The sequence below is a fragment of the Anopheles moucheti genome, chromosome 2 (assembly GCF_943734755.1).
Source record: "Anopheles moucheti chromosome 2, idAnoMoucSN_F20_07, whole genome shotgun sequence".
NCBI lineage: Eukaryota > Metazoa > Arthropoda > Insecta > Diptera > Culicidae > Anopheles > Anopheles moucheti.
The window spans coordinates 11,403,678-11,426,626 of NC_069140.1; the positions used below are offsets into that span (position 1 = coordinate 11,403,678).

The window sequence follows — 22,949 nt, forward strand, 5'->3', positions numbered from 1 at the left end:
CGAAACGACGGGGTGTTGTTTTTATTTTTTGAGGGCGTCCCAATAATGTTTGGCTTTCAACTCCTGTCCACCCCCGTGTGCATCTGGCCAGAGTGCTTATACTTTGGTTGTTGTGTTAGCATCGTTCCGAAAGGTTCCACAACCCCAAGTGGACGCAAATAATGAAAGTAAACACTCAGGTACTCCACAGACAGAGAAAAGCGAACGCTCGTAATTAAAGTTCATATATTAACGGTATGCGGTATGCAATAGAGAGACTGTAGCAGATAGAAGAAAAGGTACAACAGTAAACAAGAAAAAAACACAGATACACAAAAGTGAAACATATTAAAAGACTTGCTAAATCTCAGTCGGGAAGCTTTGATCCTTTTGCGCTTGACGAGGTGTGGATCGATTATTTTTGGTGAATATTTTAATTCTTTTGGAACCATTTAACCTCTAAAGGAAGAACGTTTTGAGGGCTATAATTTACTGCTCGTGCAAATTCCTTTACCATTTCCGCCATTCCTGTGCTGTCCCCGTTGGTTGGTTTAGTATATTTCCAAGTGAATGATTTCACCTTCCCCCTTACTTGCGAAGCCTATTTCGCGGTCTATAGAGAGGGCCAAAAACAATGTGTAGAGCATTAATGCGAAGTAACGAACACAAATAAATTACGAGACCTGCAAGTAAGCTACGATATTTAAAGCAAAACAAAAATCTCTTAAATACTTAAGCATTAGGCGAGGGAGGAAGGGGGCTTACCAGGGCAACCCACGAAAACCCCGTAACAATACAAAACTAATCCAGTAACAAAATCAGCTACACTGATGGCTTTTTTCCAACCCCCTTCCCGCAACAGAAAGGTCACATTAGATAACCGGATGAAATTAGTGAAACGGGACGCGTACGCAAATGGAACATGGAATGTAAAAGTAATCGATTTAATAAATATTTGACAAACTTAGCATTGCGAAGGATACGGCGTTGGCTGGCCGTTTTTAAATGCACCCCGTATGGCGTAACGCATACGAAGGATTTTACGGGCATGAGGTGAGTTCTTTCGATATGTTTGCATTCTTCCTTTGTGTATGCTTCAACCAGGTACCAAACACTTCAATTGGCTAGCGATGGGAAATGGAAACTGCGGGCACCATCTTGTATAAGTCAAGCCAGATCTTGGTATAGGTACAACCTTTACGTCGCCCACATGGACCAAATTGAGTTGACGGAATGGCGTTCATGTGTCAGTCAGAAGGCGTCGTTCGACCGTGAGCGTTTGGGAGGACTCCTGCATGTAAGTAAGCAACTTAATGTATGTTTCATATTAGATATTCCTAAAAAAAGCCTTACTTTATTTTCTCACTAGATTGCACTTGCGGTGTATGTGTGTTAATGTGACTTACAATATTGCTCGATCTCGACCGTCACTGTATCAACCAGCGTGGGGTGTAAGTGTGTGTGTTGGGGGGGGGGGGGGGGGGGTGTTGTGTTGTGCGAAAACACATGGTATCACAATCCGAGAACTACCACCACACAGCAAATCGTATTAAGGAGCAGCACACAAAAAAAAACAACAAGGTGATCCTATCAAATACCAAAAAGGCAAAACGGCGCAAAAGTCCATGGACTAGAAAGGAAGGAGGGAATAAAACTGGAAAAGTGGAAAGATAGCAAAACCACATTGCCCCGGATCGGATGGACGTTAAACGTCCTCCACCGAAAGGTTCATCTTGAAGCAGCAACCATCGTTGGCAAGAAGTTTCAGGATGTTTTCCTCAAATCGTCGCTGGATGTGGTTAAAGTCCATAATGTTCTTTGGTTTACACTCGACCCAGTACCGATCAAACTCGTAAAACAGATAGCAATAGAACTGGTGGAACGTCTCCACCGTTAGATGATGCTGCGGGTGATTGTAAAAGTGCGTGCGTGCGGAACCGGACTTTAATAGGTGGTATGCCATGGACGTAAGGTTGATACCGACGATCGCGAAAAAGTATCCGTGCTTTGGATGATGCGAGTGTGACAGCAGATGGCGAGCAGTGCCATTGTAGTTTTGTACCAGAAAGAGTAAATTATCCAGCCCAAGCACACCCATGCCGCGGAAATCCGTCGATGGATCGTCACCCTACAAAATAAATAGAAGGATGACATCTTACACTTCTCGCCACGGATTGCTACGGACACCTACCTGAAATCCAATATGCTGCCACTGATCTGTGATGCGCCCGGTAAGTACCATCTCATCACCCACCAACAATTTCCACAGCATCAATAGCTTTGCTTCGTGTTCCGGTTCCTCGCAGTCGTACTGTGTGGCGCGCAACTTCTCCACCATATAGTACAGCCGCTTGTAGCCCCAGATTCTTTCCGCACACGAACCGAACGATCGTGGAAAATCGATGTGTACCTTCGGGTTGATCTTCTTCACCTGCAGCACCGTACCGACGGCTCGGGTTTGTATTTCACGGCGTAGAAACGTTTCCTCCACATCGTTGCTAACCAGCTCGTTCAGGATGTGTAGCAATTTCTTGATTGGCAAGCGGCGGGACAGCTCCAGTGACATCTGTACCTTTTTCGTGCGTGTTGCCCCCGGTGGACAACCGTAACAGATGCGCTGCAGCTCACAAAGATTGGTAAACCGATGCAGCAACCACTTGAGCAGTGGTCTCGACAGGAAGTAGAGAAAGCTTAACACGCGAAATAACATCTTCGGCTCAGCTGCTGGAGGTAGCATTGTTGGGGTAAGCGGTATTAAGGCTTGTTTCCGATTGTTTTAAAAGTACGCTAGTGCTCCTTGTTTACGGTGCGGTGCGTGCCTGCTAGCAATCATTCGTGATCGCGACTATTAGTTTCTATTGTCCATAGTGATTCGGGATCGTCTTTACAAGTTACCCACGGTCTCCAAACAGGTTGCTGAGGAACATCAGCGCATGCTCGGAACGTGCGGTGTACGTAATGTATGGCCGTAAACGACACGTCAACAAACGCTGAAATTCATAGTTGAAAAATTAATCTTTGCTAAGTTTTAAAAGCTACACCTACGCACCGATATCTAATGTTGCGAACCGATGTAATGTTTACGAATTAATTCTCTAAAAGGAATGGGAGGAAAACAAATCAAAAATCAATACTCATTTTGACATTATTTTGCTGTCAAACTATAGATGTCAAATTGACGCAAGATTTCCAGCTTTCATTCGAAACATTTCCCGTGCAACATTTCACACAAAACGGCTGTTGATGAATTAAGTTTTGATAATGCTCTGGTAATTGGAAGTTATTTCTATAGAACTAACATTTATTCTTATCATTTTGTTTACTACTTGTGTAGCATGCGCACAAAGTATTTATTAAATCAACTTAACAGCTATTTGAGATGATGGGTGTAACGGTCCAACTCTATCAGCAAATGTTTTACCACGAAAGATAAACTCAGAATGAGGCACTTCCTTAATAAATTGGAAGCCAATCTTTTCCCCTACCCGTTGCGAGATTCTCGACGAAAACAGTGCTGATACGAGCTGTGGATTCGGGATGTTTGAGTTCAGTACGATTTTCCCAGTTTTCAAATCTTTTGCCAACTGAATCGATTCTTCCACCAGCCTTGTAGCAATGCCGTGTCCTGCATAGTTCGGGAGCGTTGCCAGATACATGATGTCCAGCACACAGTTCACATTGTACATTTCGAACAGATTAACTTTTGCGTCCATCGCGATCATGTAATCGAGTACCGAGCGCGAACTATCCGTAGTGCATTTGCTGTCACGGAAACGTTCAAAGTATCCGATGTACTCCCGTTGGTTCTTGGTCTAAGGACGAATGAGGAGAGACACGAGATAATTTAAACATTTATTCCACAGGCGTTAGATCACTTTATTACCTGCAGTACGTTGAAGGCTACACCCAGAATCGTGTCAGTGGGAGTGTGTCGTGCGATCATCGTTACTCCACGGTTGGCAACTTCCGTACAGAGCAGCTCAAGGTCACGCTGTGCTTGTGGGGTAGTGTTCACTTCCGATCCAATGCATACCGATTCGTGTAGGAAGAACGACGTACGCAATACCTCCAAAGACTGATGTTTGTAACGATCTTCGTAGCGCACAATTTCGATGTCACTCGATGCAATCGTCAAAGCCATATTACTTCCAAGCGTGTTGATGATTGTATTACAACGATCCAACTGCTACCGAAGCAAAAACGAGAGTGTGTGCTGAGAAAATAGTTGTGATTGACGATGATGAACGGCATAACAAAGCGGCGTAATCCTAATCAGCGCAAACGATTGTGAGGGTTGGTCGAACAGTTCTTACTGTCCTTTCCCTGAGCACTTTAATTATTCCGTCATTGAAGCTCGTATTTTGCAGCCTCATAATACAAATCGAACATATTTGTTTTAACTCTTCGTTCCAAAATGTAAAAGGGTTTTATTATATGAAATCAATCAAGGCTCAACGCCATTTGAAACAAAGTGTCAATACTGATTTTATTTGCCTTGGTAAACATGTACACCATTCACACATTCGCTAACTAAATATTCGCGCCAATAACATGATCACACTTATCGCCTTTTTTTGTCCCGCGTTTTAACTTTCACTGCACGATCGTTCACTCATATGTGCTTTACAACAAGCGTCGAAAATGGATGAGCTGGACCGATCCGATCGGTGAACGTTCTTTCCTTGTACACAAACTCCGAATGTGACACCTGATTGATAACCGTGAAGCCAACCTTTTCACCGACACGTTGCGAGATTCGGGACGTAAACAGTGCCGAAACGAGCTGAGGTTTGTCGAACGCTCCCGAACTCTCACCTGGTGCCGTTGGTACGGCCTTGCCACTTTTCAGCTCCTCCGCTAACCGGACGGACTCCGCAACGAGACGCGTACCAACGCCATGGCCCTCGTAGTTGGGTAAGGTGGCAAGGAACATGATCTCCAGCAGGCAGCGCACGTTGAACCGCTCAAACAGGTTCACCTTTGCATCCATCGTGATCATGTACTGCATCAGTGCCCGGGAGCTATCGGTCGTACATTGCGTGTCACGGAACTGCTCAAAGTAGTTGGAATCTTCCGGTCCGCTCGGAGTCTACGGGAAATGTAGAAACAGAGAACTATTATGCAAAACAGTTTTGATGTGAACGCCAGCTCACGAACCTGTAGCACATTGAAAGACACTCCCACGATCGTATCGGTTGGTGTGTGTTTCGCGATCATCGACACACCCGCGTTGGCCACATCCAGACAGAGCTGTTCAAGATCCTTCTGTGCCTGCGGTGTAAGATTCACCTCTGCTCCAATGCACACCGTTTCGTTGAGAAAAAATGACTTCCGGAGTACCTCCATCGATTGGTCGCGGTAGCGATCGTCGTAACGTAGAATTTCAATCTCTCCCAACTTGTTGGACGCCATATCTTGAAGTTTTGCGATGATTGAATGATGGTCCACGCTGTCTACGATGGCAGATAATCTTTGCCTGCGGTGCGTGCGGTAGAGATAACGTCCGGACTGTGACTGAGATGTTTGCATTGAGCTTGAAGTTGGCACATCGGCGTTTCGTTGGGTCAGCTGATTCGTGATGTCGGTGACCATAGAAGGTGAGAGTGAGGCTATCATGGACATTAAATGCGAGCAGACGAATCTTTCTCTCTCTCTCTCAGTAAAGATGTTTAAGGGAGGGTGGTACATGCGTTTTAAATCAACGCATTATGTTGCTTGCGTGCGTGTAGAATTCAGTTTGCGGTACAAAACAACATCATGCCCTCTAATGAGCTAAACGATCATCGGAATGAATTGCAGCTGACATGCAGACCCTTCTATTACTCGCTTTAGGCTCGTCATCATCACATCAGGCGTTCGTCATCACCAATTTTCTTCATTCAAGCTACGATCGTTTGATAGTTTTTGCACTGTAAACATGTGCTAGCGGTTACCGTGAACAAACAAACTCCAACATAATCAAATGTCACAACAAAAGAAAACGGATTTAATTTATCGCGAACGCGGAAAACTTTATACACTGTCGTGATTGTAAGGTTGAGTGATAGAAGCACTACATTGAAGATACGGAAAAAAAATCATCCAGATCAAACTTTTTGTTCCCTTCACTGAAGTGGTGATATTAATCTCAATTGGTGGTTTTATTAAAATCTTCGCTTATTCACCCCCCTCCCGATAGCGTCCCCGTCACCTAAGCTTAATTCTAAAAAAAAGTGAATTCAAAACCCGCTATTCCCCTTTTCCCAACCAGAGCCACTTTTAATTCGACCCGAGAGGATTTTGGCACCCTTCGATTCAAATGCAATTAAGTCCCGCAGACCGGTTACACCGCGTACGGTGAAGGGACTCCGTCACGGTTGCTGCCGCCCTGTTGATCCGGCGGTTGTCGAGATCGACGCGATGTTGCATTGGGCTAGCTCTACGGTAATGTATCTGCAAATGCACATCTCTTGCTTTTTTCCCTTTCTGTGTCACGTTGATTTTTGGGAGATCCATTGCGGTGTGATTGTATTTTTTTTTATTTCAATCCAACCGAAGGGTCTTATTTTGTGTTATCTTTGCAAAAATTGTTCTCGTTTTTTTACTGTTGTAAAAGTACATCCGTAGCCGGACGATTTACAATCCGCTTGGAAGCGTTTTAATGCGTGCGTTGCGTTTTAAACCTCATCAAGTGTCAGCCCTAATCCCTGTGCTTGGTGTATGATTTAAAAAAGTCTTTCACTGTTTATTCGTAATGGAAGGTAGGAAAAGGAGTGGAATTAACTGTATCCAGAATTAACTGGCATGCGGGACGTCAGCAGTCCAATATCCAGACGGTGTTCCGAATCGCGGACATCTCACGATTCTATCGTCAATTTTAGTTTCCGTTACCAGAATTGAAGAACATAAGAGTTACTGTATCTGGATGTAAGTGAGAAAGGTATTCTTATTCTGAAATATTTACATAAATTCCGTCATAACTCTTCTACATATCTGAATCACGAATAGCAGCGTTAAAACCTTGAAGAACTATTGAACCACCCTGTTGGGGATAATCCAAGATGTCCAAGATATCCAATGGAATAAGACCTGATCTTATCTTATTCTACTTTTTCCAAGTTTTAGTCATTGCCAATAGAGTTGAAGGTACATGAATAGTCGAAAAGCAGCATCATCCCTAATGAAATTCAGCTTAACAAAACCGTAGCGCTTATGAACTGAAAGACAGATTGGTCAGGTTATCTGGGCGACAATCTCACTCGTCGTTACTTATCAGTGTCTTCGTTCGTTTTGTGCACTATTTCAGCTGAATTTTATTGCCATACTAGCCATAATAAGAATAATATTCTAACACAAATTCATAACAATCAAATTCCTCCTCCTTATCGTCACAACAATCTAAGCAGGCCAAGGCCTGCCATTTGTGGCTTTCTTCGACTTTATTTACCCGTAGGCGGATAGTCATTCCTCCGTACGGTGGATTGGCCCGAATGGAAGGAGTTTGGCCCGGAGCCGCCGTTTGAAGACTGGCACCGTTACACCTTAGGGCCGTTTCCAGTAAATGAAAATACTTAACTGAAATTTGCTAATACTACATGAACGAGCTACACAAAATGGCAAAATAGTGATATACTGCGTAATGCTAATGCTCAACCAAAAATAGAAAAGTAGTACACGAAGTCAATCTGCAGTTGATGAGCAATGTGAGAACTCTCCTCACCAACGCTAATGCAGTTCAAATCGATCACAAACTTTCCATTTCCGTTAAAGCACAGCCGGATGCATTTAGGCTAGCAGTAAAAGCATATCATATCGCTAACAAATCACCGCCAGCTTCGATCGAAACAAAATATCACTAGCGAAGTTTTGTTTACTCAGGTGTAAACGTGTTTGTCACACGGGTTCCTTTCCTAGCGGGATGATTTGACCCTCGAAAGGGGGAACGTATATTAACAGCAACCAAACAACACCAACAAAAAAAAAACGGGGAAACATTCTCATGTATCACACCCCGGATGGACGTTCAAATGTACATACAATAGCAAACAAAGTTATTAAAACAAGCCAACACACAGGCTCCGGTTGATGCATCAACCTTCGGCATGCCCGAAAGTGCATTAAAACAACAAACTTTTGCGTCCCTTTTTTTTTTCTTCGCAAACAAAACGGGGAAGAAAAGAGCAGCGTTTTAATGAAGCGCTAACATTTTTGGACTGTTTTAAAATCGATTACGTTCCCTAGCGCTGGTAGGTTCATTTTTTGGGTTGTCGCTGTCAGTAGAGCTTTACGGGTCCAGAAGTGTGTGCGAATGAGTAACGGTTGGGAATTATACAAAAAAAACAGAGAAAGAAAGGGTGTTGCTTTGAAACTGAATTTTTGGTTTTATTTTATGCTAAGCACCGAGACAAACGTTTCTTTCACCATGTGAAAGTAAAACCCAACAACTAATATCGGAACTAAGATGGTTCAAGTAATAATTAGAATAAATTTATTTACAGTGCCATTTACGGGTATAGTAAACGCCGCAGACAGCCAAAGACTAGATTGTTTGTTGCACATTGGTTAGTGTGGACCTAGAAATGCCCGTGGCCGGAGGGCGTCTAACAGATTCCGTTCGTTGCGTACGTTGATGGACCGGCCGCGATATTGCGATGGTTGCTGCGTGGATCCTCCGGGCGCCAAATGCGTGCAAAGTAGCGCCCGTTTGCGTTCCGATCGCCCTTCCGGTGCCAGGAAAGTGAGTGTGTCTGACCGCTGCCACCTGCGGGGAGAAAGAGCACCAGAACCTACTGTAGAACGGAGTCGTTTCCCCTGTTTTCCGAACCAATCGAGCGGAATCGATGCTGGCATAATAGTGAGGGGTCCCATCCCCTGCGAAGATGCGAGAGGGTGGATCGCGAATGATGCCGCCGGTACACACATTTAAGGACGAATTTGCTTTGGCAACTGTTTCGGTGCAAACCATCTCACCCAGCGACAGTTTGTTTACAAATCCCCCAAAAAGTACGTCGCTTAAGTGCTTCGTAACGCTGTTTCCATTGCCACCGTACAGAACGGGCACGAGAGATAACAAATTTGCCCCTCCGGGTAGAACGAACCATGTGCTCACAGTTCCCAGGGATCTTTACCGTGTTCAAAAACAAAGCACAACAAAACAAAAAAAGACACCCATCGGGACACGGGACAAGACTCGATGGTTGGCGTTTGCGCAAAAGCGCATCCCAAACACGCATCCAAACATCCTTCGGCAAAATGGAAGAGCAGGACCGGTGCCGGACCTGTGTGGCCCCTGTTAATGGTGGCAGGGCGGTGGGCGTGAGAATTTTGTACTTATCGTTCAGGTGGCCAACGTTCCATCAAGTGGAGCGGATTTAGGTTGGGTATTAGTGTAGCGAGCTGTGTGCGCGGTACGTACTGTGTCTCTTTGGTGGTAAATGTATCTAGACGGGCGCCATGTTTTATTTCGACAAAAAGAAGGCTTAAAGCAAAGTTGAAATATTTTGCATTTATGTTTAAAAAATGAAAAATAAGGACCAGACTCTTTGTTCAGCAATACACAGAAAACTTCTCACAACTTAGAATGAATTGGAATTGAATATTGTGGGCCAATGTTTAGCTGATAAAACCGGATTCTTTAGAAACCTTTTTAGTTCATGTTTAAGCTCTTCTTGAAATATTTGTCTCCCAATCCTTATCCTTACTTCAAGGTAAAATTCCCAATTTCATTCCATAGATATGTTCTAAAAGGTGGGGTTGGTGTTAACTCCTGGCTTGACTAATTCTAGTCTCGAATCGCAGCACTCTGGTTCGAGTGCGATGCAAGAACAGTTCTGGCATTTATATTTAGCTTCACACCGATAACGATTCCAGCAATCATATATGTTGCATTCCTTGAGTATATTCAACCATTGCCGGTGGTGTTTTTGGTAGCGGCACCAGTCTTCACAGGACAGAACCGGCACAAAATCGCATCTAAACCAATCCCTCATAGCAAGGACTGAGTATCCGTTTATGTGGTATAAATAAGTTTAGTAAGCTAGCAATGTCAGGAATGATCTAGATTCTAGAAGGTCGTTATGTCACGAAGAGAGAGTAAGAACGTCGGTAATCCGGAACCTGATAAACCGATGGAACTATCCTTGAGTTAAAAAATAACAGCTAGTAGATAGATTTTGAAGTTTTTTTCGTTTAACCAGTTGGCCCTGAGAGGAACTTGATCGTTTTCTTTAAAGAGTTTATCTAGTTTAACTCCCTGGAAAGTGTTCCATACTGTGTTGATCAATCGGCATGTGACCGCAGTTGCACGGATAATTGCCGTTCTACTGCAAATACCTCATACTAATTTTCCAACAATGCATTAATAAATTTTATCTGTTTTAGAATTCCTTCAAATGAGCCTGATTACTTTCTTTATATACCTTCATAAAAGGATGTGAAATCTTATCTTACGAGACGATAACTATGCAAAACATAATGTCTCTTTACAGGATGTCCTAAGATCCAGACCGAAGGATGTGTGGTCCACATGAACAAAGGAGGCGTGTTAGGCCTCCTTGAGATGGGAGCTGATGGCGTCCACCAGAAGGGCAGAAATAATGTATTGGTCTAGACCTGCGCCTGATAAGCATGTAAGTAAGAACCAGGACAGGGATTACATCCCAAATCTGTAAATTATCTTAATAGCTCATCCTTAAAAAATTAAAATATTTGAAATTTTAGTATCATTTACTATGAGGAGTCTAAACTCTACCTTACTTCTTCTGTTAAAACAATTTGCAATCCTTCATTGTTGTGTGGAATTGTTTACCTTTTCAACTCAATCTCGTTCCACCCGAAGCATGCATGTGGATCACCGGTTTTACCTATCAAACCCTTTGATCGAGACGGTGTGCTCTTCGAACCTTTCCATCTTCATCACAGCTGCCAGCCAGATAACCCAAACCCTACCATACCGAACATCAAGCACACCACCAAACGCGAACGAATTCAATTTTCGACCGGCAACCGAAAAACGGTCCGAAAAAGTGCATTCATTTATTCATGCCCTGTCACACCATCCGACTCCACGCCCGGTTCGCCCATGACGATGCTAGGGCCGTGCTAGGAACGCGAAGAAACACCGTGACACAATAACTGCATCAGTTACGGTTTCCGGTACATTAGTGATCTCCGATCCCTCCAACGTTCCTCGCTCGCATCCAATACGAACGCAATCGAATCGTCCTTTCCATACCGGGAGAAGGTACGGCACGATCGATGGAAAAAAGTCAATTCGCTACGGAACATTTGAGCTCTACCAAAACACAGCCGTTTCGCCGAGGGTTTCTGGTGCGGGGTTTGCCCACAGGGCGCAGTTGGCTAGCGTTGGCCTACCGGGCCAACTGCACGATCAAATGTAGTTCAGCTATCCGGCAATGCGTCGTCGCTCCTGTTGCTTACTTACCACGTACGATAAACTTCTTCGGTGGTTCCTTCACCGGCGCCCGCTTGATGCCGTTCGTGCCGGTTTCATTGCCATTTTTGTCCTTTCGTAACATTTCGCCCAAGAAGGAAATGTAGCTGATGGCCAGCTTCAGAGTGTCCACCTTGCTCAGACGCTTCTCGTACGGCAGCGTGGGAATGTGGGTCCTTAAACCTTCGAAGGCTTCGTTGATGCTCTGCATCCGGCGCCGTTCGCGAAGATTGGCCGCCTGTCGTTGTTGGGCTTGCTGGGAGGCGCACTTCGGCCGTCGGTACTTGGACGATCGGTTGCTGTAGATTCTGTTGCGGAGAGAATAAGAATTTACGATGAGATGGTTTGTATTGTATCGTCATCCTGCAGAGCTAAAACAGACCATTGCACATTACATTACGCTAAGACTCGTTAAACATTTTAGTCAGTAATGCTCGATTTTATAACAAGAATAGTAAAGAAAGTAAGACATGATTCAACTACAAGTCTAGTTTAAGATAAAGCCCTTCTAGAATTTCCTTCTAATCATGATGTTTGACGAGATAACTTTAGTAAACTTTAAACAGACTTAACGAATTCTAGTGAGTTTTGTCTAAAATTTACTGTACCAACCGAAAATAATGTTTAATACAACTTTCAACTTTATCTAAACAAATTCCAGGAAATTCCTGAATATTTTTAGAATGTTTTCCGAAGTAATTAGACTATAGAAGTTCCAGTGAGTATTATATATTGTTTTAATACACTTTAAACATATCTCCACTTTACATCAGGAATACTAAGGAGGTATGTGTACTCTACACTTCTTGTCCTTGGCCAGTGCCTATGTCTTCTGAACTCTGGACTAAACACTTAACCTGGTACTACTGTAGCTACTGATAGGCTCACACACTTACTAGCTATAAGTCTTGTAGATAGTAAGTTTATAATACAACCGAGCAAGCCCGGGATAAGGCTCATAACTGGGAGGAAATGCCCACAGTCATGCAATTAGGAGTCCATTTAGGAGTCTAACATTAAGTTACGTGATATCAGTTTTTAACTGTGATCATTGACTTTAAAAGTATTATGTGTCTGAAGTAATTTGAGTTCACTAAACAATCCACCTCGTGAAGATCTTTTAGGCTGTCTTTAAGAAGAATTTAAACATTCTATAGTTCAAGATCAGATACTTATATGTAGACCCTTTAATACAAACTTAAAACAAATGCCAACAAAGTAATAGTAATCGTGTCTTACTCTTTCATAGAATCATTATTCTCCTGGTCGCTGTTAAACCCACAGTACGAATCACTGTCGGTGGTGTTTTCATCATCGGCAAGGAAAAAGTCCGAACTGTTCGACGTGGTCGAATCGACATTGTTCGCTTGATGCAGCTGATGCTGTTGATGATCGTGCGAATGTGGCACCGGCTGGAAGTCATGCTGATGACGATGATTGTTATGCGCCAGATGATGATCACTACCACCGTCCATGTGCGGATGCTGGTGATGCTGCTGCTGCTGGTGCTGCTGTTGATGCTGCTGCTGGTGCTGCTGCTGGCAGGAGGAGTGATGCTGCAGATGATGCAACGGTTGCTGCCCTTGATGCTGATGCACCGACGGTCCCTCGAACAGATGGCGGCTCATAACCGCCTCAAAGTCGAACGAATCCATCGAGAACATGGTGGAAAGTTTTGGGGAAGCGGTACTTAACGTGACTAGATGGACGTGACTAGATTCGTCTCTTTGGTAAATTGCTTTAATTCTGAAAATTAACACTGTTGCTTTACATCCTCAAGTGGCACACTTAAAGAACCACACCCACAGCCACGGTTTCCCCCCGAAAAGGGACACTTGTCGTATTCGTTTGACACGCCTGCTTAGATTATCCGATTAAACACTTTCCTATTGTAAAGGGATCATTGTTCACACTCACTCGCGTTGCCTTCCGCAGCCAAACAACCACAGTTCCCACCGTGGCCACGTGGCCACGTGTCCGACGGTAAACACATGATGGGTTGTTGCCCAGCAGTAAGCCTAATTGGCGCAACAATGGGCGTTTATGTGGCGCCTGTTTGCATACAAATCACTTCCGATCGTTAAACATTCACTTAACTCGCACAAACACGGTGCACACGGCCGTGTCACGTGTCGGCCACTTGCCTGGGAAGGGCGCTACGGGTAAGAAACTCCCACACCGTACACCGCGGTCCGGATGCCAGAGTCTTTAGAAGCTTCCGGCAGGAATCACTAACGGCCGTGTTGTCCTGGTAAGCTGTGTCCCGATGATAACCCCAGGAGAGTCGGCAAAGGACTAACACAGCTCGAGCGACTTCACGTTTCACTTATCCTGGCTGCTGGTTGAACTCTACGCCATCGGACCGAGAAGGGAGGGTGCACGGAACGGCATGAAGGGAAAACAAATAAGGGGTATTTGCATCCAGGTTTGCTTTCCCTACCTCGTACGGGGTCTTTCCGTGCTTCGTACCACGCCGAACATGGGGGAAAACGTTGCTGCTTTGCTCGGGAAATTTTGCTAAACCACGCCCGTTATCATGTGATTGGTTGATTGCATTGCTTCATGCGCACTGTCGCAGGTCCTTGCAAGTGAATGTCTAAATTGCATTGCAGTAAAACATTTCTTTATGATGATGTTTTTTTTAATGTTTGAACTTCATAAAATATATTTAAAGAATTTGAAATTATTATCATGAAAGTTGTGCTATATATATAAGTTAGACATTTTCATACGTTAGCCAAACTAAAATAGAAAAATTACAATGTTTTACGTTAACAATTTTTTTCCTATTACATATGCATGTTTTAGTAAGATGTTTGTATTTTTAATTTAATCTTATTTATTACTTCCTTTTTTTAAATTTTGCTTTTCATTTGTTTTTTCTCTTTCTTCTTAGTTATGCTGTGCTGCTGTTTCTAAGGTAATGTAAGTTATTTACTTATTTTACTTTTTTTATGTACTTGTTAATATTACTTTGTTTGTTATTTATTTATATATTCTTTTATTATGATGGATCCGCCTCTTTTTCGTATTATCGATCACATTTGGGTTGAAGAAAGTACAATTTTGTACTGTTGCACTGTTTTATATTATTTATTATTTCTTTGTTTATTTTTTATTACAATAATCGATTATATAATTTTTACTACCTGATTATTGAATGTTCTTACAGACTCACCGCACCATTTATTAATAGAAACATTTGCATTAAACGACTACTTTGTTCTTGCAGGGGCAAATATTTGCGGTTTTGCACCGGTCACGACCCCTTGCTTGAATGTTAGCCAAACCATTTTTGGGCACATTTTTGTGGACTACATCAATTTCACATTCCACCCTCACGCCCCGAAGAATGTGAACCGTGTCGTATGCTCTTTTTCCTTCGATTTGTAGCTCATCACTCTCCTACAAATCACCATTAGGACAAACACAGCTGCATGCCCCTGCTGGTAAACCCTGAGCGCCCTTCGAGAGGTAGCATCCTGGCGCTCAGTGTCCTTACCGGAAGGGGAAAACTTTGCTTAAACGTCCCATTTTAGTGCGCTTGCGGTGCAAATTTGTTTCGTTTGCCAGCGGTCGTCCGTACTGGGCGGAGCGTACACGAAGGAATTTCCACACTAAAATCTTGACAGGATAAGAATTTCCCGCGAAAGTTTCCATGGCAACGAACATTGAAAGGGTTCTTGGGTAAAAAAAAAACAGTAATGTGAGAAAACTGGTCGACAAGGATGGCACCGTGAAGGGAAGTGAAATTTGTTCCTGCATGTTGCACCATTTCCGGTCGTTAGCATACGGAACCACGCTCACAAGGTGCGCGCGCGATGAATCCAGGGAACCCCATTTAGGTGGAGAATTGAGCCATTTCAATCGAGCCACCTGCCTGATGGCAGACAAATATGAACTGATGCATTCGGTACCCTATTGCGTTTTCGTGTGTGTTGTCACACATGAAAGTTATTTTGAATGTTACTGTCCGTTTGTCACACTTTTTTGACAAACTTTCTTTAGAAGTTTAGAACTCGCAACATCTGTCTGTTAGTTTTGGACTACAATTTACCACATAATAAGCACATCGACATAAATGTAATATTCTATTGTTTGTCGCAACCGAGCACTACCGAGGGGGTCAACTGTATTGGCCTGGGCAGTTGTTTTGGTGCAAGGGTTACAAGATGGAAATCGTATCCGTTCATTAACAAAACTGGAAGGAGCCGCCGTATAGTTATTAAACATTCAAATGGTGCTCCCTGCTGCTGTAAGATTCGTGAACTACGCGTTAACATGTGTTTCTGTTGCTTCCGTGCGATTGTGTTAAGTTTTTCCCCGGTGGTACGAGTGCCCCCCGAAATGGTACGAGGTTAAGTGGCAAGGTATCGATAATCGATGTCAAAGTTTCCGACCGTACCGGTAATGAAGCGTTTTACGACTGGAAACAGTTACCACCGTTGGAAACACCTGATAGGGGAATAGTGTGTTTTTATGCTTTCCATTCGGGAAATTCTTTCCCGGATCTGAGGGAAATCAGCAATTAAATAATCATACAGAAGAACTCCACACGCACCGGGTTCGTGCACCGGTTCAGCTGTTAACCGGGTCTGTACTTATCAGTTAAATAGTCACCTTCAATCACTCCGGAGGGTTCGTTTTATTGTGTTAAAACTTAGAATAACTTTTAACATAAAAGTTGGAAAAAATTCAAATTCGTTTCATATTGTAATAATATAAAAAAGTTAACAGTATTTTCTATGCGCTTTAAGTTCAAGTGTCTATTTGAACGCTTAATATGAAATGTTATCTTATGATCGTGGGATTGGTTGATTAATGGGTTAGACTTAAAGTAGTTAAAAGCTTATTATTCACCTCTTCTTTTTTTACATCCTATGTCGTTCTTATATAGTTACACAACTCTTACCGTTCTTTAGACAGATTGTAGTCAGTGCCACGGGTGTATTTGTAGCTTTCCTAATAATTCATAGAAATATGGAGATACAGTCCAATCGGGATTCGATCCCAGGTCGAGAAAGTTGTAGATATTACCCGATATTACCATTTATCCGGTCAAAAACTTAAGCCTAACGAACCATTAAAAGCAAGACTACCGGCCAATGTTCCAATAGTTTAGTTTCCCTATATTCAGTCATTGATGGCAGTTAATTGTACTAATAAAATAACTTAAATTGAATTTAAAAAAATCAGGATTTTCAATCCCCAATACCCCTGATTATTATTATCAGAATAAATGCTTCCACTTATACGAAAACCAATTATCATTCTATAAAGCCTTCAAAGTTTTTAGTAGTTGTTCTTAATAGTTTAGTTATAATCTTTTACATTAATGACTTCATCAATTTCTTTCGAGTAAAATTTTTTTCTGTCGTTATATTTATTTTTTTCAGTTTTACATATTTCATCCATTCAAAGGATTCATAAACAACGTCCGTTAATAAATTATTTTTGTTGTAACTAAATGTTCTATAATGATTCTCGATAAACCGCAAACACTTTTGAGAAAGAAAGTAACTCTCACGGCACCACCAAACCAGAAATAGAAAAATCGAATCCTTTCAATTTACCGCCTACCAACTGGCTCGATCGTTTGCCGTGGGAAAAATGATTGCATGCAGCATATGTCCAACCATTTATTACACCCAACAATCGTGCTAGAGACGGTGGAGGTGGGAGCCTTTGTTGCATACCGAATGATGATAATATATCATACTAGCACCCACCCTCGAAGCCAGGCGACCAGGCGCAACAAAACTGAACAGTTTTCGCCCGGTAAAACCCCACATTTGCCACCGATCGTTCGTTCCCTGTTCGGAAAAAACACCTGAGATACAGGAAGCATCCAGCTTGCCGGATGAGCTTATCCGAAGGGTACTTCGAGCAGAGGCGAATGCAAACACTTCACTTTCGCTTTAGCATGTGACCAAAGGTCCAAGGGGTGCATTTCAGCATACGGTTTTTTTTCGACCTCACCATTATCACACAATAGGAAAAGCCCACACTCGAACAGCCCCGCAACAGTGAGATGGCTATCAAAATCAATACACATAGCACGGACCACGGTAGTTTCCCGATCGAAATCTGGCCATACCTTCAGGGCTAGGGAAACAATTTTTACAACTGAATAAACAACTAATCGCCTGATAATTATCGCTACACCCAAAACGTAACGCGTTACGAGCGAGGGAGATCCTTTTCCTCCGGTTCTTCGCATATGCTTTTCATTACGCGCCGCGACCCCTTGCTCGATGTGGTCTAGCTCGCGCAACCCCTACCGTAACAGGGCGGGTGCCCAAGATTCGATTGTTCCGTGTTCCGTTTTGATGCGGTTTTTTCTTCCTTCCTTTTTCTTCTGCTTGTGCGCCCAAACCTGGGATGCGAAAGTGATGTCCCAGTGCGTGCATCATTAAACCGTGCGCATCGGAAAACAATAATAACTTAATTTTACGCCGGAACGGAAACGGTCCGTCGGAATTGGTAGGGCCGTGGCCGCGGTCTGGGTTTTGAGCCCAAAAGCTGCGTGTTCATTGCACAATGGACTACCACAGGAAGGATGATATTGATGTGATGATAGTGACGCATGAATGGTTCGTTTGTTTCGGCGGATGGATCTTATCAGAAGTTGTTGTGACGTTCTGTAGATGAAGTGGCTGGAGCTGTACAGGAAAACTTGCGTGTAATGGTTGAGAAATTTAAATGTGGTTGGTTTCATTCAAGATTGTTCGCCAAAGTTCGTTAGGGTAAATGCATGCATATCATTGAAAAGCTGCATTTAATCTACAGCGAGAAGATTGATGTATGTGCTCTTCTATAGAAAATAATAGAACTGGACTCGTAACATAATGATCTTTCCTGTTCATCGATGATCCATTCATAATCATCAATGATGTCTGTCAAGATCATACGAATGGAGGTCCAATGATGTCATCAGCACATCTTTGTACAAACTTTAGTCAAGAACTCTTTTAGGTCTCAAAAATCATTCATTTTCCTGATTCCGGTCTCCACCTTGATGCTAGTTTTAACTGTTGTTCTTTCTCATAAATAATCTCTCTCGATCTTCACTCGGTGAAACTTACATTTTTCGGTATTAGAAACATATTAAAAGTTGAAGTTGTATGTCGCTATTAGAAATAAACTTTTTTAATTCATACGTGTGTAAATTTGTTGAGCCTTATTAAAAATAACCGCCATTTGAGCAAGAAAACTTTTGTACGACTTTTTTCAAACCAACATCTGCACAATTCGAGTCTAATTCCACGATCGAGCAGCTGCTCGATTATTTTTCATCATCGGTTCTGCTGTCATCGGTTTGTTTTGTATACGTTGGTGCAAAAGTCAAATGTAGCAGCGGCATAAAAAAGGGTTTACGTGTTCTTTTTGCGAATCTAATTCGTGTTCTAAAGAGCTCGTGTCTCTAAACAAAGTTTCCCTTAATGTACGCACTACGTGCCATGCATAGTGATTCCAACGTATAGTGTACATTTGCCGTCAGCTCCCTGTTGCTAGCAATCACTGGCCATTTATAAACCAGCTCTAGGATGTCGGACAAACAAACGCTGGTTATTTCTGCGGTGGGCATTTTCGTGTGCTACTTCTATTTTGCAATTCTGCAGGAAAAGATTACACGCGGCCGGTACGGGGATGAGCTGCAGGACGATGGTTCCCGTGGCGAGCGGTTCACGTATATGCTAGCCCTGGTGGGTGTACAGTGTGTCTGTAATTGGATCTTCGCGAAAGGTTAGTTTCAATGGCGTGTGAGTTTTGTTTTTGGGTTTCACAATCTCAACGGCTTATCTTCTTTGTAGCTCTACTAACGATCTCACCGCAGCCGGACGATGGTACCCCAAAGGTGTACTATGCTAGCAGCGCCCTTACTTATCTGCTGGCCATGATCAGTTCGAATATGGCGCTCCGGTGGGTAGCCTACCCGATGCAAGTTGTCGCCAAGGCGGCTAAGCCAATTCCCGTCATGCTACTGGGTGTGCTGGTTGGGCGGAAAAGTTACACACTGCAGAAGTACTTCTTCGTACTGTTGATTGTGGTGGGCGTCGTGTTGTTTATGTTTAAAGATAGCAAACCAAACCCCGGCACTGTACTGGAACACGAATCACTCGGTCAACTACTGCTGGTATTGAGCCTGCTGATGGATGGATTAACCGGTGCGGTCCAGGAGCGAATGAGAGCGCACAGTGCACCATCCGCCCAGCACATGATGCTCGCAATGAACGGCTGGAGTGCAATGATCGTGTCCGTCGGACTTTTGGCAACCGGTGAAGGCAAAGCATTCGTGTTGTTTGCCAGTAGGCATCCGGAACTGTTCACGCACCTTACGCTGCTAGCCCTGACCGGTGCGCTGGGACAATTGTTCATCTTCATGATGGTGTCGTCGTTCGGTGCACTGGCCTGTTCCGTAGTGACAACAACACGAAAATTCTTCACCGTACTCTTTTCGGTACTGTTCTTTGGTAATGTACTCACCGGCCGGCAGTGGGTTGGTGCGGTTCTCGTATTTTGCGGCCTGTTTGCGGACATGTTCTTTGGCAGAAAGCCATCACCTGCCACCAAGCAAGGAAAGGAAAAACAAAAGGTTGAAACTGAGCTGCTGGCAGATAAACAGTAAAGTCGAATGCTTTGTTTTCGGAAGCATTTAAAATACAAATAATTCCATAATGGTGCTAAAGCACCGTAAAGTTAAAGTGAACTCCAAAATCATGCGCACATGCCTTGATAATTGTCTTCTCACCGTGCAAGACCAGATGCTAATTTACCTGTAATCCCTCTGTAAACGATATTACCAGAGTCCTTCATTAGTATAGTTAAGCAAAAGCGAGAAATAAGCTGAAAATAAAAGTGAACTATATTTGTATGGAATACCATAAATCACATTATTAGTTTTTGCTTAGTTATTGGATATTTTAGATCATTTATCACATTCTCGTTTAAAGGTGCTACATTTAGTGTCTTTATCTTCACTTGTTGCGAAGCCTCTTGCATATGTTAGTTAATGGATAGCATTAACACAAGCTGCTTAACAAAGATGAGACCAATTTACAATTAACGGATTTAAGTGAGAGGTATTTCAAAAGCAAAAATGCGTCAAACAAACGTCACTTCCAATTGAGAAGCGTTCGAGTTCGAAGTTCTTTTCCCAACGGAAACGGAGCATGCGCACCGGTTCCACCGTAGTCGCACACATTTGCGGCAAACTATCGGCAAATGTGTTTGTGCAACATCGGTTAGTGTGCAATGTTGTGACAGCTGACATCACACTTGAAATTCCGCACTAGGCAGACGAAAACGGCAGGATTTTTTTTTCTTCCACTGGGTAAACCTTTATCTTTCCAATCTTTCGTGACGCGGTAGTGTGTCCGTGTTTGTGTGTGCTTATTTTGGTGTTCAATTTCTGATACGGTCAGCATTTAGTTGTTGCTCGATAAAATTGTCGCACGCGTCACTTGTTAATCTACCAAGCACCAGGCGTCCGCTTGCAAAAAACCCCTTCACTCAAATCAGTTGTTGCGTTGTGTGCGTACGCCCGTACAGGTGTGAGTGAGCAGCGTGTAAGCGAATGAAAGGGAAGGAATGTGCAAAGAAATAAACTAAAAAGCTGTCAAGCATTGGTGTGTCCTATTAAATTGGAAACAGTGGTGTGCTGCGGTAGCATACAGCGTTTCTGTATTTGCTGTTCCGTTCCGTTGCACGGGCCCGGTGCCTTTCTCGCGTTACGCGTTTTGGCCGTGCGTCACGCAGGGTTTGCTTTCGTACAGTTTGGGGTTCGGCATGGTACTGCCCGCGTACCAGAGCAACGTTCGCATCCATCCTTTCCAGTCGGTCTGTCGCGATAGGTTGCTTCGGTTCGTGCCGTCCTCTTGGCAACGTACAAACACACCACGCAGCCACGAGATCTCGTGCCGTTCAGTGGGGGATATTTTATTTTAAGCAACTTCTAGCCATTTCTTCTTCCGGGAATAAATAGCACAGGTTAGGAACGCGCTAAGAACGACGTTTGAATAATAGAGTTTTTCCATTTCAAGAGCGGTTTTGCTCTTTACAATCAACTGCTAAAAAGAGGTGTCGTAATCGATTTACTTATCGAACCGCCTACAATTAGTGTTACAATTTAACTTGTCGCATCCGAATCCCTGGAAGTGTCAGAATCCAGAACCAGGAATATAAGTGCGATTGAGGAGTAAAATTCCCAAAATGTGAGTGGGGATATTTAAACCTATAAAAAGAATAAAATATCCGCTCACGGGAAAACCCATGTTTGACATAAGCAAGCGGTGTAAAAGTATCTTCGTGTGTGTTGGTGTTCGTCTCGCTGTGTGTATGTGTATGTGGGCGAGTGAATAAGTATACACATTTTCCTCGCGATTTCCCCAACCAAAGCAATACGGAAATCGTTTGTTTTTGTGCTGTGCCAAAATACGTACACACCAAGCCGCCGTACATAAGTGACGGAGTTTGTGCTTGTGCGCTAGTAGTGGTGGTAGTCTGTTGAGCTGTCAAAAAAGGATTCAGAGCAGCAGCCGCAGCAGTAGCAGCATCAGCTTCGAGCGCGGAAAAACAGTGCCCCCGCGTACTGACGGTGTCCTCCTGTGACAACAAGTGCAAACTGCGGCATTGTGCGGTTTTTCCACTGTTGTGCGGCATTTGCGAGTGTGTGTGGTTTTCTGTAACCGTGCAGGAATGTTTTGTGAGCCAAATCCTGCAGTGTTTGCAGTGTTGTATGTGCTGACGGTGTGATTTCGTGTGTCGATTTATGGTGAGAAAAGAAAACCGTAGGCCCTCTGGGCCCGGGAAATGCTATTGTTTTTTGATCGATAATGTTTATTGTGAGTGAATTTTGCATCGAAACGCGTTTAGTGCTGCCGGTAGAGTAGTGCACAATCATGACGCTACCGCCACATGACGCCATGTGGCTCCATGAAGAAGAAAACGAAAACACAAGGTAAACATTGTTTGTCAAATAGTAGGCTACACTTTATCTTAATTAGCTATGGTTAATTACTCTCGCTTAGAAATTTGGTCTTTTCCCCATCACTTCCCCACAGTCCGCCAAACAGTGTCGCGATGGTTGTTTCAGTCGGGTTGTGATTTATGTAATCCGATCGATTTTCTTTAAAACATCATTTATCCGTGCCGTGTGAGTGTGTATGTGGTGAAAGTGTGCTGCACAGCTCGGTATTTCGGTACTACAAATTCGTACCGATAGAACGTTCTACCAGACAAATCGTCTCCTAGGAGTGCATTGAATGGATTCACCTGGTTTACCACAGCTGTATCTCTTGCATGTGGCTAAGGTCTGTTCGAGCATTCCGTTGCCAAAATGTGAGAGCGGGGTAACGATCCACCACCACCATTCCCGCACGCGATGAAATTGCATTCCCTCAATTGTAACAAACCACACGGATGATGTCAGAGGATGCAGAGTGAAGCAATATTTACACCGACACAAACACAAACATTGCTTCTTCGCTTCTTGGCCCCCTTTTTTTTGTTCTATCCACCCCACCCCCATCAAATTAAT

The 22,949-nt window shown here is 43.4% G+C and overlaps 5 protein-coding genes across 5 annotated transcripts; 1 reads left to right on the top strand and 4 right to left on the bottom strand.

Moving 5' to 3' along the window:
* Positions 1–1,463: 1,463 nt before the first annotated feature.
* LOC128309743 (ELMO domain-containing protein 2) lies at positions 1,464–2,964 on the bottom strand. The gene is made up of 2 exons (XM_053046207.1): positions 2,171–2,964; positions 1,464–2,107 (listed from the first exon to the last, which is right to left on the bottom strand). The coding sequence occupies exons 1-2, from the start codon at positions 2,714–2,716 to the stop codon at positions 1,685–1,687; spliced, it is 969 nt and encodes a 322-aa protein (XP_052902167.1). The 5' UTR covers positions 2,717–2,964; the 3' UTR covers positions 1,464–1,684.
* A 338-nt stretch (positions 2,965–3,302) lies between these two features.
* On the bottom strand, positions 3,303–4,150 carry LOC128309745 (uncharacterized). The gene is made up of 2 exons (XM_053046209.1): positions 3,863–4,150; positions 3,303–3,791 (listed from the first exon to the last, which is right to left on the bottom strand). The coding sequence occupies exons 1-2, from the start codon at positions 4,118–4,120 to the stop codon at positions 3,333–3,335; spliced, it is 717 nt and encodes a 238-aa protein (XP_052902169.1). The 5' UTR covers positions 4,121–4,150; the 3' UTR covers positions 3,303–3,332.
* A 441-nt stretch (positions 4,151–4,591) lies between these two features.
* On the bottom strand, positions 4,592–5,391 carry LOC128309746 (uncharacterized). Its single transcript, XM_053046210.1, has 2 exons — positions 5,137–5,391; positions 4,592–5,068 (listed from the first exon to the last, which is right to left on the bottom strand). The coding sequence occupies exons 1-2, from the start codon at positions 5,389–5,391 to the stop codon at positions 4,592–4,594; spliced, it is 732 nt and encodes a 243-aa protein (XP_052902170.1).
* A 3,070-nt stretch (positions 5,392–8,461) lies between these two features.
* LOC128309744 (pancreas transcription factor 1 subunit alpha) lies at positions 8,462–13,245 on the bottom strand. The gene is made up of 3 exons (XM_053046208.1): positions 12,650–13,245; positions 11,402–11,718; positions 8,462–8,719 (listed from the first exon to the last, which is right to left on the bottom strand). The coding sequence occupies exons 1-3, from the start codon at positions 13,072–13,074 to the stop codon at positions 8,559–8,561; spliced, it is 903 nt and encodes a 300-aa protein (XP_052902168.1). The 5' UTR covers positions 13,075–13,245; the 3' UTR covers positions 8,462–8,558.
* A 5,514-nt stretch (positions 13,246–18,759) lies between these two features.
* On the top strand, positions 18,760–20,287 carry LOC128296922 (solute carrier family 35 member B1 homolog). Its single transcript, XM_053032453.1, has 2 exons — positions 18,760–19,156; positions 19,225–20,287. The coding sequence occupies exons 1-2, from the start codon at positions 18,958–18,960 to the stop codon at positions 20,037–20,039; spliced, it is 1,014 nt and encodes a 337-aa protein (XP_052888413.1). The 5' UTR covers positions 18,760–18,957; the 3' UTR covers positions 20,040–20,287.
* Positions 20,288–22,949: the final 2,662 nt, after the last annotated feature.

Excerpts from the sequence above, each read along its gene's own strand:
- LOC128309743 (XM_053046207.1), bottom strand. The coding sequence starts at position 2,716 with ATGCTACCTCCAGCAGCTGAGCCGAAGATGTTATTTCGCGTGTTAAGC. Across the intron at positions 2,108-2,170 it reads GGCAGCATATTGGATTTCAG|GGTGACGATCCATCGACGGA; the intron begins GTAGGTGTCCGT and ends TTTATTTTGTAG.
- LOC128309745 (XM_053046209.1), bottom strand. The coding sequence starts at position 4,120 with ATGGCTTTGACGATTGCATCGAGTGACATCGAAATTGTGCGCTACGAA. Across the intron at positions 3,792-3,862 it reads TAGCCTTCAACGTACTGCAG|ACCAAGAACCAACGGGAGTA; the intron begins GTAATAAAGTGA and ends ATTCGTCCTTAG.
- LOC128309746 (XM_053046210.1), bottom strand. The coding sequence starts at position 5,391 with ATGGCGTCCAACAAGTTGGGAGAGATTGAAATTCTACGTTACGACGAT. Across the intron at positions 5,069-5,136 it reads TGTCTTTCAATGTGCTACAG|ACTCCGAGCGGACCGGAAGA; the intron begins GTTCGTGAGCTG and ends CATTTCCCGTAG.
- LOC128309744 (XM_053046208.1), bottom strand. The coding sequence starts at position 13,074 with ATGTTCTCGATGGATTCGTTCGACTTTGAGGCGGTTATGAGCCGCCAT. Across the intron at positions 11,719-12,649 it reads AATAATGATTCTATGAAAGA|AATCTACAGCAACCGATCGT; the intron begins GTAAGACACGAT and ends TCTCCGCAACAG. Across the intron at positions 8,720-11,401 it reads GAAGAAGTTTATCGTACGTG|GTGGCAGCGGTCAGACACAC; the intron begins GTAAGTAAGCAA and ends TTCTCCCCGCAG.
- LOC128296922 (XM_053032453.1), top strand. The coding sequence starts at position 18,958 with ATGTCGGACAAACAAACGCTGGTTATTTCTGCGGTGGGCATTTTCGTG. Across the intron at positions 19,157-19,224 it reads TAATTGGATCTTCGCGAAAG|CTCTACTAACGATCTCACCG; the intron begins GTTAGTTTCAAT and ends TCTTCTTTGTAG.